The sequence below is a fragment of the Pongo pygmaeus genome, chromosome 15 (genome assembly GCF_028885625.2).
Source record: "Pongo pygmaeus isolate AG05252 chromosome 15, NHGRI_mPonPyg2-v2.0_pri, whole genome shotgun sequence".
NCBI lineage: Eukaryota > Metazoa > Chordata > Mammalia > Primates > Hominidae > Pongo > Pongo pygmaeus.
The window spans coordinates 17,546,424-17,564,549 of record NC_072388.2 but is presented as its reverse complement, the minus strand read 5'-3'; the positions used below and the strand labels follow the sequence as shown (position 1 = coordinate 17,564,549).

Genomic DNA, 18,126 nt, shown 5'->3' with positions numbered 1-18,126 from the left:
TTAATGGAACAAAAGACATTTTAAATGTTTTACCCTGATTTAGGGCAGAGGAAGTCATGATGATGACTAGCAGGTCAGGGACAGTGGGGTCACCTGTGTAGAGACACAACCTGAGGCCTTCCAGAATAACTATTCTAGATGCACACATGAAATGCTCACTACTCTGTCTCCAGATAGGCTCCTGCGTTTGTAATGCGGGAAGTGAGACCAGCCTAATTTCTTATAGTTTCTTTCTAAATTTGGTTTGCAGAGGATCATAAAAGTGAGAAAGATCAAGCTGGACTTGAGCCACTGGCCCTCAGGTAATTCAGAGGGGAATCTGGGAAAGAGATTGGGACTGAGGCCCAAAAGGTCAAGGGTGGCGGCAACTCCACAAATCAAGGGGAATAAAGGAAAGTGCTGAATGTATTGAATTCATGCATTCATTGAACACCTCACTGTTGTTTTTAACTAGATTCTTTCTTCTCTTTTGGTTTAATTACATTGGCACATTAATTCTCCAGGCTTAGTTACCTAGAAACAGTCTGAGCTAAAAGTGAACTAACTAGGTTTCAAGAGTCTTCTGCCCCACTAAGGGTCCTGCTTTCCTGCTGTGTGTTTCATAAGTAGGATGAGCTTTTTCCAAAGTTGGCCTGCCCCAAGTTGGGTTGACAGCTAGTTTAATAGTCACTCAATTGCCCTGGGGGAAAAAAGAAATCATATGACAGTACCTGGTGAAAGAGGCCTAGAGCTCACCAGGAGGCTGCAGTGCCTCAGGACCCAGATCTCAGTGAGTTGCTTCATATAATGATCAATGAAATATGGGCTCAGAGTGCATTGTAGCCACTAGGTGGGGTTCTTTGTGTCATGCTTGTGTCTCAGACTACGTAAATGCTTCTGAAAATATATGTAGTGAAGGACAGAGTGTTGTTTTTTGTTTTGTTTTGTTTTTATTTCTAATCCATCATAGAAACATTGGTCTGAATTCAGTTAACTACCTGATTCCACTTATCATGCTCTTGGATGTTGGGACAATGGTTTGCTCTGTGTTTCTCAATGCTTGCTTTCAATGTTTATGCTTGTGTTGTTGGAGATGGTAACAAAGAGTTCGCCGGCTGCAGCTGTTCCAGGGATCATACTTTAAGCAGGAGTGCCTTAAAAGGAAGGCTAGCTATGTCTTTGCTTGTCGTCAGCATATCATGTGGCCAGAGCACTGGGTCGCTATTTTCTCTCCATCTACACCCCACCTGTGCTCCATCCCTAAGCAGAGGTGGGTTATTTCCATTATTCTCTGCAGGCATGGTCCCCTTGGCTTACTTGGCTTTTCCTATGAGCCATAGTTAGGACAGGTTAGTTTGGGTGACTTTGGTTTTACCTGTTCTCCCCCTTCTCCCCACCAGGCTCAGCAGGGAGCTGCAGGAGAAAGAGAAAGTGATTGAAGTCCTGCGGGCCAAGCTGGATGCTCAGTCCCTCACACGCTCCAGCAGCCATGCCTTGTCTGACTCCCACCGCTCTCCCAGCAGCACCTCTTTCCTGTCTGATGAGCTGGAAGCCTGCTCTGACATGGACATAACCAGTGAGTACACACACTATGAAGAGAAGAAAACTCCTGGTCACTCAGGTAGCCTCCGCTTTCTGCATGGATACCGTCTTTGTCTAGACTGAGTGGAGACCTCAGGAAACAGGCCTTATAGCTCCACCATGATGTGTATCAGGCTGAACATGGCTGTGGGGCCAAGTGCCATGCACAGGCACCAGTGGATCAGGATCTTTGCTCTGCTCCTGACTCTACAAGTTCCCTCTGTCACCCTGGCCTCCATGGGCATGTACATGCCGTTGGGCACAAGGTGAGCCATTGTGAGGAGAGTGAGAAGATCAGGCAGACTCTTCCTCCTCGGTGACTCTTTTGGATAGATCTTCTTTAAGATGGAAAACCTCCCTCATCTCTGCTACAATGATCTTGCCACTTATTCCTGAGCAGTGTTCCCTAAGTATATGTGGGTGTCCACAGATGCTGCTAGGCTTGCCTGATATCTTTGGCGTTGCCATTTTCATGTTTCAGAGCTCAGAGCACCACTATTGTCCCTAAGGTGGTTTGCCTCGCTGTAGGAGCTGTCTGCAAGCAAGGAAATGAACACGCAAACAGTGCTTGTGCTTGGTTCTTTCCCTGAAAGCAAGACTCTAGCCCTGGTACCCCTGGGTAAATGTAAGGCCAGGATTCCAATTCTCTGTAGAACATCAAACGTTTTCTTTCATTCATGGGTTTTATAGATTCCATCCATCATTCGAGTCATTCTGCTGTATTGTTTTCTAAACCATCATCAACCACTGCATCTCAGGGGGTTAAAGCTGAATCCAGGAGCAACCCCATCAGCTTGCCAACTCCCCAGAATCCCCCCAAGGAGGCCAACCAGGCCCATTCTGGTATGCAACAGCCAATGGGGCAGAAGCTTCATCTCCTCTTTCTCTGCTGCCTGTTTGACTTTTCTTCAAGGACGGAGGTTTGGACTGTTAGGGGCCTAAATGCATCAAAACCCAGACAGAATCAAGAAACCACTCTCATTCACCAATTGTGTCTGATTTAAGAAAATAGTTTAGAAAATAAGTAATCCCCATCAGGTTTTGATCTGCATACCAGCTTTGACCAGTAATTGGCTAATCATTTAAAAAGAAACATTTTTATTGCTTTTCTCTCATTTTATCCTGGGAGCAAAGAGGCAAAATGTTTCTCCCAGGATTACAACAGCCATAGGATGAAAATAAATTCACATCTACTGATCGACTGTGTATGTTACCCATTAAATCTGCATGGTGATCCTCTGCAAGAGGCAGTGCTACTTATTTCATAGCCAAGGATGCCAAGAACAGCCTCAGACAAGGTTCTGTTCGTAGTACGTTACCATTAATGTATGTATGAATGGATTGGCAGTCCTTGATTTGTACATAGTGAATATCTTGGGGGCAATTAAAGAGGTGCATTTCATTTACAAGTCCACCTTAGTTGCCGGAGCGTACACTGCTCATTCACAGCCCTGTACCAGGGATGGCAAGGAAAAGGCAAACCTTGTCTTCACCTCCTACCTCCCACCATAGCTGGCTGGCTGCCTTCAGTGTGGTTTGTTGTGAGGTTTGACTTGAGTAGAGGTGCTTCCAGAAAACGCAGTGCTTTCTTTTGCTGCCCTCATTTCCTTGAAGGCAATTCAACCAAAATCTTAAGGAAGAGGAAGTGTTCCAATGCTTCCTGATACTGGTTTCAAAGTTTCTAGGCCAGAGTGGGCAGCAGCTGCACCAGAATCATGAGGAAAAGTGGTGCTTCCAGAATTGTAGACATCTGCTTAAATGTTTTGGGTTCAAACAGAGCAGAAGATGAATAACAGAGGATTTAAAAATCAGAATGCCTCCTCAAAGAATGCTTGGGCTGTTACCTGGCAATTTGAGTGCATTTGCAGTATTGATCTGAAATGGTGTCAGCACCACTGGGATGTGTTTTAGGATGTAATCATTGTCTTCTACACTAGACATTCTCTACGGGTCAGCCTTGGTTTCTGCTCCCCCTCCATTGGCTACCTGCCCTTTAATTGCTTTTAGGGAAGAGGAAACAGTTTTAAACATTGAAACTTGCCAGGGTTTCTAGAAACCTGTCTGTAGATGGGCTGCCTAAAGATCACCAGGGAAGACCTTTTTTAAAATGCAAATTTCCTGTTCCAAGAATTTATAATTCTGTAAGTCTACATTAAGGCCTAGACAGAATCAAGAAGGCCTAAAGTATCTACATATATTAAGAGTTTTTGCTATGTGATTTAAATGCCCAGAAGGGTTTGCAAGCCATTTTGTCTAAGCCACTCTACCAAGGCATCTATGTTTAATTTGGTGAATGAACACGTTGATTTGGAATTGTGAAGTTTGTTTCCATCAGAGTCCTGAACTGCATGCACTAGTAATGAAAATTTCCCAACAGCCTTTGTTCACGTCTCTCCTACTCAGGATGGGACCTGATGCCATCAGAGAGGAGTTCTAGGTGGAGAAAGAGTCTTGTCCCAGGGCCAAGGACTGATATATGCTGGGAGCAGAGCCCCAGGGGCCCTTGAGAGCATTCAGGCTCCCTGACTTGTCCATGCCCAGGATGGCTGGGATGGGGCTCAATAATGCCACCTTACCTTCTTCAGCCAATTGCCTTCAAGATGTACATAGAGGATGTGTGCAGGACAGCCCTGGCCGCAGAGAAGAGGGAAGGTCAGCCAGGCCAGCCTCTCTGGTAGCAATGGTCACTCATGGCTGTCTCATCCTGTACCACACTAGGTGATAGCCACTCTGCAGATGTCTGTTCAGGGAATGGTTTTACCTTCTCAATCTTTTACCCATTTTTTCTCTCATTTTCTCTTGATGATGTATCTCTTTTCTCCCTACCTTTCCATTTCTAGGCTTTCATTTTCACTCCATACCCAAGCTGGCTAGCCTTCCTCAGGCAGCATTGCCCTCAGCTCCATCCAGCTTCCTGCCTTTCAGCCCCACTGGCCCTCCCCTCCTTGGAGGCTGTGAGACACCGGTGGTCCCCTTGGCTGAAGCTCAGCAGGAGCTGCAGAAGCTGCAGAAGCAGTTGGGAGAAAGTAAGCACTTCTGCATTTGTGTGCTTGCGAAGGGCGGCCACACACTGTGTTGCTCTGCATGGCTCGGGCTGGATTGCAGAGTTTAAAAAAAACAACATGGGTACATGTTACACATGAAAGACTGAGGGAAAGCTCTGCTTGCTTATTTTTTGGAAATGTATTTACTGTTATTTCTCTGATGTGTATGTCTCATCAGTTAACAGGTAGATATGTTCACGGGCTCTAGACCTGGTGCTCTCACACTGTAGACAGTGTTGGTTACCACCAAGTGTGCTGAATCCCTGACAGACTGGCGGACTGCTCATTGGCAGGGAGGGAGACAGATGTTATGCTTTGCCTATGCAGGATGAAGTAGCCAAGAAAAAGATGGCCACGTTCAGTGGGCTCGTTTGTGTGGCTATTAGATTTTTCTGCTGTGAAATGCTGTTAATCAAGTTCAGTTCCTGACATCATAAGGTTGGAGCAAAAAGGGTAATTGTAGAAGGATTCAGAAGAGGAAATGATGAGCCCCTTTTCCCACTGCACAGGGTTCATCCCTGCTCTGGGACAGGTGACACATAGGCAGCTTAGAACCACAGCACCAGCTATGGCATCTGACTGTGAATCCCACCCTCCGACTCCCAAAGATAATTGATCTTATGTAGTTATGTAGACTGTGGACAGTCACGTTTTAGCAAACGCTTGGATAAATTTGTAGGCTGGATGCTCATCATGTCATAAACGCAGACACCACAAGGATAAGGCATTTAGCGAGTTGGTGGCTAAATGCACCATTTAGCAGCATCCGGGCTAGAGCTTGGGTCTTGCAATTCTTAGTTCATGGCTCTTCCTCCTGTTTCAAGGCCCTTCCATCTCATGTCCCCTACTCCCTCTTAGCACCAGAGAGATGCTGCCCCTGCCCCACAGGTCACATTTCATGAGTGGTGAAGTTTCTAGAGTTGTAACCATGGCATCTCCAGCCCTGTGTGTTCCTCTCCATGCTCCCCACTGAGCAGTTTTGATCCTGTATTAGCCCCAGGAAATGAAATAGAAACAGGACCCTAGGTTAAAAAGTTGCAGTGGAGATGTGGTGGCCACCAGGGGCTGGAACTGTGGGGGTGACTGAGTGTAATCCAAAGCCCTGTGGCCAACTTACTGGTGCTGAGTTTGCTGGTGAGCGTCTCTGTCAGCTGGCTTCCCTGGGTGAGTTGCTCCCGGAAGCTCTGTCCCAGGTAGTAGTCAATGTCATTGCTCCTTAGGAGATCCTCAAAAGATTTTACTGTATCTTTTGCATGCTGGGTGAGAAGATAACAAATACCTCTCCCTTCTCGTATTTTTTGCTGTAGGTAAGACAGTTCCCCGGGCCTGATCCTAAATCAGGGAATCATATTTCCTAATGCAGGACAGAAGAGGAAACAGTAAGTATGAAAAAAGTGGATGACAAGTTATGGGGGCTTCTGTAGACATTTCTATGAGAACATCTCTAAGGAACTCCCCCAAGCTGAATTCAGCACATAAGCCATAGGAGGTATTTAAGAGTAAATTCTACCCTGATAAAATATTTCACTAAAAAATTTAGCATGGGCTGGGTGTGGTGGCTCATGCCTGTAATCCCAGCGCTTTGGGAGGCCAAGGCAGGCAGATTACAAGGTCAGGAGTTCGAGACCAGCCTGGCCAATATGGTGAAACCCCCTCCTCTACTAAAAACACATAAAAAATTACCTGGGAATGGTGGCACATGCCTGTAATCCCAGCTACCTGGGAGGCTGAGGCAGGAGAATTACTTGAACCTGGGAGGTAGAGGTTGCAGTGAGCTGAGATGGCACCACTGCACTCCAGCCTGGGTGACAGAGTGAGACTCTGTCTCAAAACAAAACAAAACAAAAAATTTACCATGCCACTGTTCTTCAATTGTATATATATATATATATATATACACACACACAAAATTAACATATATATGTTAATTTTATGTCCCTAGATAAGTCGTAAGGTCTGTGAGAATGAAGATAGCTCTGCATTTCACATCCCTTACAGCAGCAGTATCAGAGAGATTCACAGTAGATACTCAATGAATAATTAGAATCATTTCATCCTAAGTCTAGATAAGACCCTTCATGTCTTCTGTTTTAACCACCACCTGATGCCTGAATTTCTTCTATGTTGTGATACTGTGGGTGACTGTATTTTGCAATCATGGGTATCTCATTAACTCTCATGCCATCAACTGATGAGACCCAAAACAAGAGACCCTAAGTGAGAGCCACCCAGCTGAGCCCAGTCAAACCACACAACCATGAAGCATAATAAAGTATTGTTTGAAGTCACTAAGTTTTAGAGTGGTTATTACTTAGCAATAGGTAACCAGGACACATACCAAGATGAATGTCTGTTTTCAACACAAAGTATCAATAACACTTTTAACTATGGCAAATAGCATTGAGTGCTTAATATATGCTAGGCACTATTCTAAGCACTTGTATTAACTTTTTTTTTTTTTTTTTGAGACAGTCTGGTTCTGCCACCCAGGCTGGAATGCAGTGATGCCATCTCGGCTCACTGCAGCCTCCACCTCCCAGGTTCAAGAGGTTCTCCTGCCTCAGCCTCCTGAGTAGCTGGGATTACAGGCATGCACCACCATGCCCAGCTAATTTTTATATTTTTAGTAGAGACAGGGTTTCACCATGTTGGGTAGCCTGGTCTCGGACTCCTGACCTCAGGTGTTCTGCCCACCTCAGCCTCCCAAATTGCTGGGATTACACGCATGAGCCACCACGCCTGGCCAGCACTTGTATTAATTCGTTGAAACCTAATATCCACCCTTTGAGATGGGTTCTCTTATCATCCTCATTTAATAGGTAATGACAAAGGCTCAGAAAGGTTAAGAAGGTTGAATGGGTAGTAAGCATCAGAGCTAGGCAATCTGATTCCAGTATTACTACTATACTATACTATACCATGTATACTATTACTTTACTAATATATCCCTAAGAGGAAATCCCTGAGATCTGGTATCTCCCAGATGCTGGGACATCATCCTATGCCCTCTTGCTTGCCTACCTGTCTTTTCTGCAGACCTATATCTACCATTTAAATCAGTGACCTTGTGAATACTCAGACATGTCCTTTCTTCCAACTGCCTGAGCTACCCTACACCAAGCACAAACTTACACATTTTCAATCCAGAAAGTGCCCAAACAGTGCCATCCTAACCCAGGCCATGAGGCTGATCTCACCTCCTCAGCCAGCTTCACTTCTAGTTGATTTTTTGGGAGCTGGGCCTCCAGCTGGGATACTCTCTGGATGAGACTCTCCAGGTCCTTTTTGGCCTGAAGTCCTGGAGATTAGAAAGCCCCAGTGCCATCAGACAGCCACACCTCATCCTCATCAGTGACACTGTGAGGTGAAGACCCCTCCAGGGTGCCAACAGCTCTCAGCTTCTGGGGTCTTTTCAGACTAGACAAATAATCACTTGTAACCGAGAGGGACCAGACGCGGATCTTGAGGTTTTGAATGACCTTGTTGGCATTCTGCAGCTGGGCCTTCAGATCGTTGATGTCCTTTCATAGGACTGAGATGTTTTCTGACTTCCCATATACCCGGAACTCTTCCTGCTTCCCTAGCTGGTTCTCCAAGGGTTTCCTCTCGGAGGAACTAGCCAGCATTGAGCCCCAGCACCCCTGCTCAGAGCACAGCCCCTCCACCAGGACCATTTCCTTGAGGCTGTTGTGCTCCTCACACTCTGACAAAAGACAAAGATGTCTTCCTAATTAAAAGTTGGATGTGCCGTTGTGGCCACTGCCTTTGAGAGGAGGCTGGTTTGGTCATGAGGACAATAATTATTAGGGAATAAGGTGAAGTAGTACTTTATTCAACCCTGACACTGTGCTAGGCATTCAAATACAATATTTCTTATCCTCCTTATGTCCACAAATTGGGTTTCACTACTTTCTATTTTACTGACTGGGGAAACCAAAACTTAAAGAGAGGTGGTAAACTAGCTTGTTCTAGATCACTCAAACCAGCACATGACAGAGCCACAATTCAAATCCTCCAACGTCCTGTGTTCATTCCACACACACTGATGTTTCTTAAGACATTAACATGGCCTTATCCAGTTAGGATAGCCACAAGAATGTAGGGCAAGCTATTTCTGCATGCTGCAAGTTTAATGCTCTCTACTTTTTAGTATAATTTAAAAGTTTATTGGGTTACAACTGTGTGAAAAATGGGCAAAGGAAAATAAGACTTCGACTAAATATATCAGCATGTTAACATCAGTGTATTAGGGCAGTGGTAGTCAGAATGACAACTAATCCACAGCATTTTATCCGATGCCAGGCACTGTTCTAAAGCATTTTATAAGAATTTACTCATTTAATTGACATTAGTACCTGATGGGGTAGGTAGTTCCTTTATTACTATTTTAACATTTGAAGAAACTGGGGCATAGGAAAGTTTACAAATTGGGATTTGAACCAACCAGTCTGGCCCCAGGATCTTTTCTCTTAACTGACACACTATACTTCCTCAAGAATGAGAGAAACTGTGTTTTTCTTCTCTTCTTGTTTTCAGTGTGGTGGCTGACCCTATAGTTGTAGTCCTTTTATAATGCAAAACAAAATTATTTTTAACTTATGGTTTGCATGTTTCCAAAACCTCATGTGGTCTCAAAGTAGGCCTTAGTATTTCTATAATAATCAGTTGGATAGAACTTTTTATGATTATTATTATTATTAGCAGTATGCCACAAACTAATTGTAGAAATTCAAACTTATATTCAGCCTCATCTTGGGTAAGAGTTCTCCTATTAACCTCCTGTCCTCCTCTTCCCCACTACTTGTCTGGTGTGGAATTGGCCAACAGCACCCAAATGTGACAGCTGACTCCAGGGAGGGAAGGGGAGCCCCACACCCTGTGCTCTTACCGGGACTGGTGGTTTCCTCCCGTTCAGCCTCATTCTTGCTTCGGCCACAAGTCTCATAGACCAGGTCCTGGAGGTCCACCTGGATCTGCTTGCTGTCCTGCTTCACCAAGGATTCACCTGCTTGGGAAGAAACAGCAGGTGTTAGAGAATGTCTGCATTTCCCACATATGCCCTCAGCCTCAGTGGCACATACCCTAACCATTTGGGGCAGGGAGGGCAGATCCACAGTGCCGGAGAAGCTTCTTTGAACTGGTGGGAGAAGAGACCACCAGCTTCAGGAAGCAGAATTTCTTTCCACAGGAGGAGCCTGTATTTGTCATTGATAGTCTCCCCTTCAGATAACCTAGGCTTTAGTTGAGATGAGATATCTGTAAGTCAGGGATTGTGTACTCTTATCTCTAGCAGACCCATTGAAGCTGGCAAGTGCTTTATCAGCAGGGGTTCAATAAATGTTGAATGTGAAACGTGGCTGATCACTTTTTATTTTCAATCCAACAAATCTCCATTTCTGGTGAGAAAATCTTGCGAAAACCAATCAAACAAATGCATAAAAGTATATGAAAAAGAAAATGAAAGCTTCCCTGCCTCCCAATCCCACTTGCTTGGTGTCAGGTATTATTTATTACATAGAGGAAGGGAGTGAGGCACCCAGGAAGTCCCAAGTCCTGTTCTGACAATCATCTGGCCTCCCCGGGCAAAGGGAAAAGAGGGAAGGCAAAAAGAGTATAACATTACTGTGTGCAGAAATTTCCCCTTGGTACAGGAAACTCTGGTAAACTGAGAGAGTATGTTTTCCATGAGGGAGGCCTCAAGGGCTCTTCTCTGGCCCTAAGCCCAAACTGGATTTTGCCTGATTTTCTAAGGTGCAAACGAAATGGTAAAAGTTGATCAAAGGAGAGGGCAGAGAAAGAAAGAGGACGGCTCCTCCCTCACAGGTCCACCTTCCTCGGTGTTGCTTGAGGGATCAGAGGAAATGCATGAACATAGTTGCGTGGGAACTACGGCTGCTATATGAACTCAGTGCCCTCCAGTTAGGAGCTACTGTGAGGTTCCATGATGTAATGGTGAGCGCTTTGGACTCTGAGTACCGTGATCAGCATTCAAGTCTCAGTGGGACCTTTCTGAATAATGCCAGTGATGTTCCTATTGCTCCCTAAGCAGAATGGGGGAAATTGCCCCAGTCATGGTCACCCACCCTCCAGGCCACTGGCTGTGTGCAATTGGAGTCCCGGACCCAGTGACCCAGCAAGACCCCTCCCCTCTCAGGGTGACCCTGGGCCTCCAGGTGACAGGTCTCCTCCACTGAAAAGGCTGCCTCCCCTCAATCCTAGACCCCGAGTTTTCTTTTATTCCCATCATTGGGCCGTTGCCCTGTGTCTCTTTGGAAGAAATGACCTATATGAAAAACTTTACTTCCAGGATTCCCTAATTCCTTCATCCCTTAGGACGGTGCAGTTTTTCAGCTCCTGCTCTTGGCTCCAGTTCTAATGTGCACATTTCATTTTCTTTTCATGGGATCCCCTCCAACTGGCTACCAGTGGATTCCTGTCCTTGGGGTCTCTGTGGATGGCAACAAGATGCTGCTCCTGTTCCAAATCCTGACACTTCTCTCCAGGGAATTGCCTCCCTTAGCCTTCTACATCTGCCAATATTTAGATTTGAGCCTGAGATCCCAGCATCTGTGGAGAACAGAGGTTTCTGATCCCTGGCCAGCTCTCCCACAGTGAAGGGGAGAGGAGCAGAGCAGCTGGGAGGGGCAAGTCTGGGGCCCTGGGCAACCCCCTTCTTCCTGCCCAGACTCTGCTCCAAGGAGCAGTTGCCTTAGGACCAGATCAGATGGAAACTCTTTTGTTCTCTTCTCATCAGCAGAAAAATTTAGGCAAGAGCTCTGGAGGATGTTCCCAGCTCCTAAAAATGGTGTGGCCAAATCTCTGCAGTTTTGGAAATGCCCGAGGTTACCAAGTATTTTGAGGGCTCACTTTGGAGCCTCTGAAAAGGAGGGGTGAGGGCCCATGGAAGGCACCTGAGGGATGCAGGGGAGAGAGGGGAAAGAGCAGACAGGAGGGAGGAGAGAAGGAGGGAGGGGGAGAAAGGGTGTGTGAGGGCCAGGAGCCAGGATTCACCCTGACAGTTCAGTGACTGCTCCCTGCCCCCAAGGTTCCCACTATGACACCTTCCAGCAGGTGGTTTCCATCTCTTATTGATGTCCTATGAACTTGGCTCTGTGGAATGGTCCCATCCTATTTGTCTGGCATGAGTCCTGGCAAAGTTTCTTTTCATCGTTTGGGGGATGAGATGGGGGCATATAGGTTTGCAAGTGACTAGGAGCTAAATCAGGACCTTGTGGAGCCACTCAGAGTCAACTGTCAAGTGGCCTCCTTCCCCCATTCCCTTGCAGGATGATTGCCTTCAGGACAGGGCTGGGAGAAGGCCAGGGCACCCAAGGCCACAGAAATGTCCAGGAATGAGTCCTGGCTGGAGATGACTTGGCTGAACTCACTGTGTACTTCCAGGGCGCACAGGGCAGGGACTCTGGGGTTCTGGCCAGGAGACTGAGCAAGGGCACCAGGGAGGTTATGCAGAAGGCTTCTGCACAGCAGGACAGACATTCTTCTTGGAGCCCCCAACCCAAATCAGGTCTTCCACCTCCTCTTCCTAAAGACCCTTTACTGCAGTCATTCTTTTACTAGAACTACAAGTTTATAGAACATAAGATTGCAGTGCGCTTATCTGGCCAACCATCTTCAGGGGCCAGTGCCCAAGGTAACCTCCCTCCCTACCAAGACCTGAACTCAGGACCTTACCTTAAGGAGAAGATGTCTTGTTCTTTCTTTCCCACCAGAACTGTCCTGGCCCAGACCCCATTTCTGTCTGGTGACCAAGACAGTCCCCTCACCGTCTCCCAGGTTGGGGAGGGCAGATTCTCGTCAGCTCCCTGCCACTGAGAGACCCCACAGTCTTGCGTGTCTCCAGCCCATAGAGGACTATCCATGGCCCATATCTCTCAAAACACTCCCCTCCCACTCTGAATCCACCCTCTACTGCATACTCCCCTCACAGAACAGACGTGATTTTTTTCATGTCCTCGTTTTGCGTACCAATACCCCATATTGACTTTTCTGTCTTAGAAATACCTGTCCTTCTTTGGACAGTGTCTTCTTGGTACTACAGATGAAGATGTCCTGCTCTCCCCTGCTCAAGGAGAGAGTGCCTGACCTGAGCTGGGCCCATCAGATCCAGTACTTACCCGGAATAGGAAAAAGATGGGGAGGGTGACCAAAGATTACAAAAATCTCTGAAGCTTATCCACTTGAGAGAGAGTCCCTGAAGATACTGGCCTTTTGTTCCCGCTATGTATATCCAATGTGACTGAACTCTGAATAACATATACAAGTTACAATAATGTAGTAGTTGGCTCTCAAACTAGGGCACAGACATGTTAGAGGGTAAGGTAGTGAGAGGCATGTTTGGGGGTGGTGGTGGTGAGCAAGTATGTGAAGGAGAGATAGTGCCTACACTTGAAAATCAAAAAGTAATAATATCTATTTAGACATGAGGAGATAAATAACTAAATAATTGCTTCTATGTGATGAAACTCTGGGAGTACACAAAGGGACTGCTGTTTTACTAAACAAATTTTCAAGTCTATATAACTTTGATAAAGCATCCAAATAAAAAAATTCCTTTCCCATATATGTATGTGTGTATATATGTATTTGTATACACATATATATTTGCATTTTTGTATTTTGAATATAAATTTTTATACAGTCATGTGAACCCCTCTTTTCATTTAAGGATTTATGTTTGATGTCATGCATGCAATGTGGTCCCACTGTGTGACTACAGAAATGCTGGCAAAAGTAAGTTCAGAGGAAATGGTAGGCAAGTACTTCCCAGTTTTGGCCAGAAGATGGAGAAAAAAAGAATTCTCATAAAATATTAAAAGTATGACTTGTTACAGCTTCTTTTCATAGTAATTTGGATAGAAATTAGCAAAATCAGAAATGTATAAATACTTTGGTCTGACAATTCCATCTCCAGGTATCTACGGAGAAATAGACAAGTGATGCATGACAGATACATGTGTCAGTCTGGTCCCTGCAGTTGTATTTGTAATAATACACACTGGAGCAATTTCATGGCCATCGGTTAGAGAATATCTGAAGAATGACCCATTCATATCAGGAAGGACATTTCAGAGATCAAAGCCTAATTGAAATGCTGGAGGCCGTGACGCTGATAGGAGCTCATGCGTGTTGACCAATTGCTATGTGACAGGCATTGGCTCCACGCTTTTCCTGCACTGCTCATTTAAACATTGGACAAATTAAGTGTTCTGATTTAGCCCATTAGACAGATAGAAATGGAAGCACAGAAAATTAATGTGTTTAACTTTAAACGCTAGCAGATGAGGTTTTTCACCCAGAGCCTGTGGCTTCACCATAGGTGTGATTCAGGCTCTGTCGTTCTCCACTTTAGGAATTTCCAGTATTCCAAATATGAGAAGCTGAGAAAACAAACAAACAATCAAACAAACTCAAAACCCTGAAAACCGGGATAAGTAAGGGTAGATGTTTGCTGGGTGTGGATTAATAATGAACTTTTTTTGCCCCAAGCAACAAAGAGGCACCTTGGAAAATAGACAAGAGACAAGAAGAAGAGAAGCTTTCAGATATATTTGGTCCAAGGAAGAGACTCTTCAGAGGGAAGGTCACATCAGCTAGAAACATTAATGAGACTGGATGGGCTCAAACCACCGACTTTTCAGTCCACTTCCGACAGCACTAACCTAGTGTTCCAGAGACACTGCTTGTTAAACAGTGAAAGCTGTTGCTCAATTGTGTCATCCATAATTGTCAAATATTGTCATTTAGTAGCACAAGGAAGTATTCTCTGTTGCCAAGCTAGAGTACCCATAACTCTTCTGTTTTGTTGAACATTCTTCCCCACCACAAACCCTCTTTAGAAGACTGAGGGCTCCTAAAACATCGAGGCCAAGAGTTCTGTCCTTGTGCATGTTTGGGCATTGGCCCAGGGCCAAATCAGTGGGAGACTCCCCCACGCACATGCCAGGTCCCCAGGTGACAACTACAGTCTCTGGATCTGAGGTCATCCACTTTCCCATTCCTAGCTCACCTCACCCATCATGAAGCCTGGTCAGGATTGCCAGAGACCCGAGTGGGCAGGTGCCCACCCTAAAGACAGAACCTGCTGTGTGCCCACCTTGCTGATCCCTCCATCCTTCTACACAAGGCTTTGTGAGCCAAGGACCTTGGGTTTGCTCACAGGCAGCCCCTCACCTAGTAGGCATTAGTTCATTGTGTATATGTATATGTATATGTATGTGTATGTGTATGTGTATGTGTATATGTATGTTTATATGTATATGTAGTCCTCAGGTTGTATTCCTTAAATATATATAATATATGTAATTCCTTAAATATATAATTTTAATACAAAATTTTTAAAAGATTCCTTTCATAGACATTTATAATAACACCAAGAAATAGAAACTACATAGCAAAGATGTGAAAGCCAGCCAGGCTCGCCATAGCATCAAGAAATATAAACTACATAGCAAAGTTGTGAAAGCCAGCCAGGCTCGCCATAGTATCAAGAAATATAAACTACATAGCAAAGTTGTGAAAGCCAGCCAGGCTCAGCTTCAAATCCTAGCACTTAGGAAGGCCGTGGCAGGAGGGTCGCTTGAGCTCAGAAGCTTGAAACTAGCTTAGGCAACATAGTGAGACCTCATCTCTACTGAAATTCAGAAAAATTATCCGGGTGTGGTGGTGTGAGCCTGTAGTCCCAGGTACTCAGTGGATGAGACCCTAGGATGTCATCGGCCTGAAATTCCATGCTGCAGTGAGCTGTGATCTTGCCACTGTACTCCAACCTGAGTGAAAGAGTGAGATCGTGTCTAGAAACAAAAGAAGAAAAAAAAAAGGTGTGAAAGCCTATATACTGAAGACTACCAAGTATTGCTGAGAGGAGTTAAAGACCTTTGGAATAGAGAACGTTCCTTCTTGCATTTCAAGATTGCTTTTGTTTTGGGGGGATACTTGCTATTTTTTAGGAACATGAAGTTCTTCTCCGGCATTCCTGTAAAAAAGGCCACTTTTGATAGGATTGTATTGAGTCTGTGGATTGCTTTGAGTTGTATTTTTATCTTAACCATGTTACAACTTCCAACCCATGGATGCAAGATGTCTTTCCGTTGATTTAGGTCTTCCTTAGTCTCCTCGAGCAATGTTCTGTAGTTGTCTGTGTACAAGTACTGCACCTTCTTGAACAAATTTATTCCCAGACAGCAGAGATGAGTGTGCTACAACATGCTGGTAGAGGGTACCCCAGTTGTGCTTGGGGCTTCCTATGCCTCATGGAAAAATGTGCCTTCCTTAATTTTTCCCATAAGAACCACCCTACTTCATGCCCTGTCTCTCTGTCCAAACACCAGGACAGCCCTCAGGCCAGTCTCAACCACCCAATGGATTGACAAAGGTGCAAATATGATTCAGTGGAGAAGGCATTCTCTTGTCAACAAATTGTATAGAAACAACTGGACATGCATATCCCCAAAGGAAAAAGATTCACCTGAACCTCAATACTGACAAAAACTAACTCAAAATGGATTATGCAACTAAATATAAACTATAAAACTAGAGAAAGTGTAGCAGAAAATATAAGACAAAATCTTCACGACACAGGCAAAGTGTTCTTTGTTATCAAGAAACACAAACCATTAAAGAAAATATTGATAAATTCAACTTTATAAAAATTAGAAGTTTTTGCTCAACACAAGACAGTATTAAGAGAGCAAATATAAGCTGCAGATTGGGAGAAAAACAGGGGAAATGACAAATGTGACAAAGGGCAAGTGTGATAGTTACTTGCACGTGTCACTGTGACCAAGCACCAGGGTGCCGGGACATTCGGCCAAATGTGATTCTGGTTGTGTTCCAGAGAGGTTTCGCATATGATTAACATCGGGATGGGCAGACTAAGTGAAGCAGATTGCCCCCCTTAACGGGGGAGGGACTCATGCAATCAATCAAAGGCCAGGAGAGAACTAAGAGGCCTAAGAGGAAACAAATGCTTTCCTGGGTATCCAGCTTTCCTTCCATCTTGGGAATTTCAGCCTCCATAATCTCAGAAGCAAATTCACATATGTATACACACACATATACATTTCATAGGTATGTGGCTAAGAGTGTATTTTTAAAAGTTCAGCCATGAGAGGATTGGTGAAGCCAGCCAATGAATAAGGGTGTGTTCTATTATATGACTCGGTCTTCTTTTGTACACGATTGAAGTTCTGCATTTGAAGTAGGAGGATAGGAGAGAGCAAGTCCACCTAGGATGATAACAGCTGAATCTCTCAACAGACACTTCAAAGCCCTAGGGGTTAACTTAGAGAGTCCAAAATCCCACCCGTAACCCTGCCCCTAAACACCAGGGCTAGGGAACACTGTGGCCCTCAGGTGATTTTCTTTAACCGGGTCTGGGAGCCACACAAGGGCAGAGGGAGCAGGAAACACTATGCAAATCGAGGCCAGGACAGCAGGGAGGGCCTGTTCATGACAGAACACAGGTAAAACTATCCTCAGAAAGAGCATGTGGAGAAACACAGATCATGCCTGAGACCTGGTGGATTAGAGCACTGGCTACTGGGGAATTGAAAGGAAGGGGCTTCACCATGCAGAGGACCAGAGGTGCCAGTCTTGTGAAGGCAGAATTGCTGGGAGATGGGGAGGCATGGACAAAGGAAGCATCCTCTGGAGACTCATGGTGAAGAGAACAAACAAATGAAGTAACTGGCAGAAATTATAGGTCCTGGTAGAACAAAATAGAATCCCACAACGAGAACATACACCATGTATGTTCTGCAAGGAAGACAATAGCTCCTAAAAACGCAAGAAAAATCATTTTGGGCAAGCACCTTATATCCAGTAATGCGATCCATGTATCAAGACCGTGAGGAAGATTATTAAACATGCTAAACTCAGCGAGACCTGATTCCCTCATGAGGACTCTGTTAAGGATGAGTACCACTCAGCAAGTGATGACTGTGACATTCACTTTATTTAATATATTTAATTGTGGATCTAAAGCAAAAACCAAGGTGTGGGCAAGATGACAACCACACAATGTCACTGGTATATGTTTAGGTTCAAATACTATTATGAGAAGTGGCAGGTAAAGCAGGTAGGAAAAAGAAAACACATCATATAATTGACTGTCATATGGAAATATTTGACGTTGAAAGTCATAATTTAAAACGTATAAACCAAATATTACAAGTGTGTCTAGTTCAAAGGGGGGAAAACTATGAAACATTTTTAGTCAATATCAAGCATGAGCTACATAACCCTTCTTAAATGCCAGAGGCGCACACACACACACAGACACACAGACACACACTCTCACAAAGAATATAAATAACTAGAACCAAGAAATGGATTAAATGCATTCTGCTACATATGGTAAACATAGCCTACAAGGTGGAAGAGATTAGAAAATAAACAGGGAAATGAAAAGGTTTTTATTAATTCGCATCAGTACCCACCAAAACTAATCAGCATAACAAAAGATTATAACACTGAATGTAAAAAACAATCCAACAGTCCAGAG

The 18,126-nt window shown here is 44.7% G+C and overlaps 1 protein-coding gene across 2 annotated transcripts; it reads left to right on the top strand.

Moving 5' to 3' along the window:
- Nucleotides 1-312: 312 nt before the first annotated feature.
- On the top strand, nt 313-7,038 carry LOC134738120 (myomegalin-like). Of its 2 annotated transcripts, XM_063651358.1 has the most exons (4): nt 313-1,249; nt 1,380-1,555; nt 4,401-4,586; nt 5,912-7,038. In XM_063651358.1, the coding sequence occupies exons 1-4, from the start codon at nt 1,179-1,181 to the stop codon at nt 5,932-5,934; spliced, it is 456 nt and encodes a 151-aa protein (XP_063507428.1). In that variant the 5' UTR covers nt 313-1,178; the 3' UTR covers nt 5,935-7,038. The 2 variants fall into 2 exon arrangements, with proteins under 2 accessions (XP_063507428.1, XP_063507429.1); XM_063651359.1 differs by lacking the exons at nt 313-1,249; nt 1,380-1,555 and adding an exon at nt 1,569-2,403.
- The last annotated feature ends 11,088 nt before the right edge of the window (nt 7,039-18,126 follow it).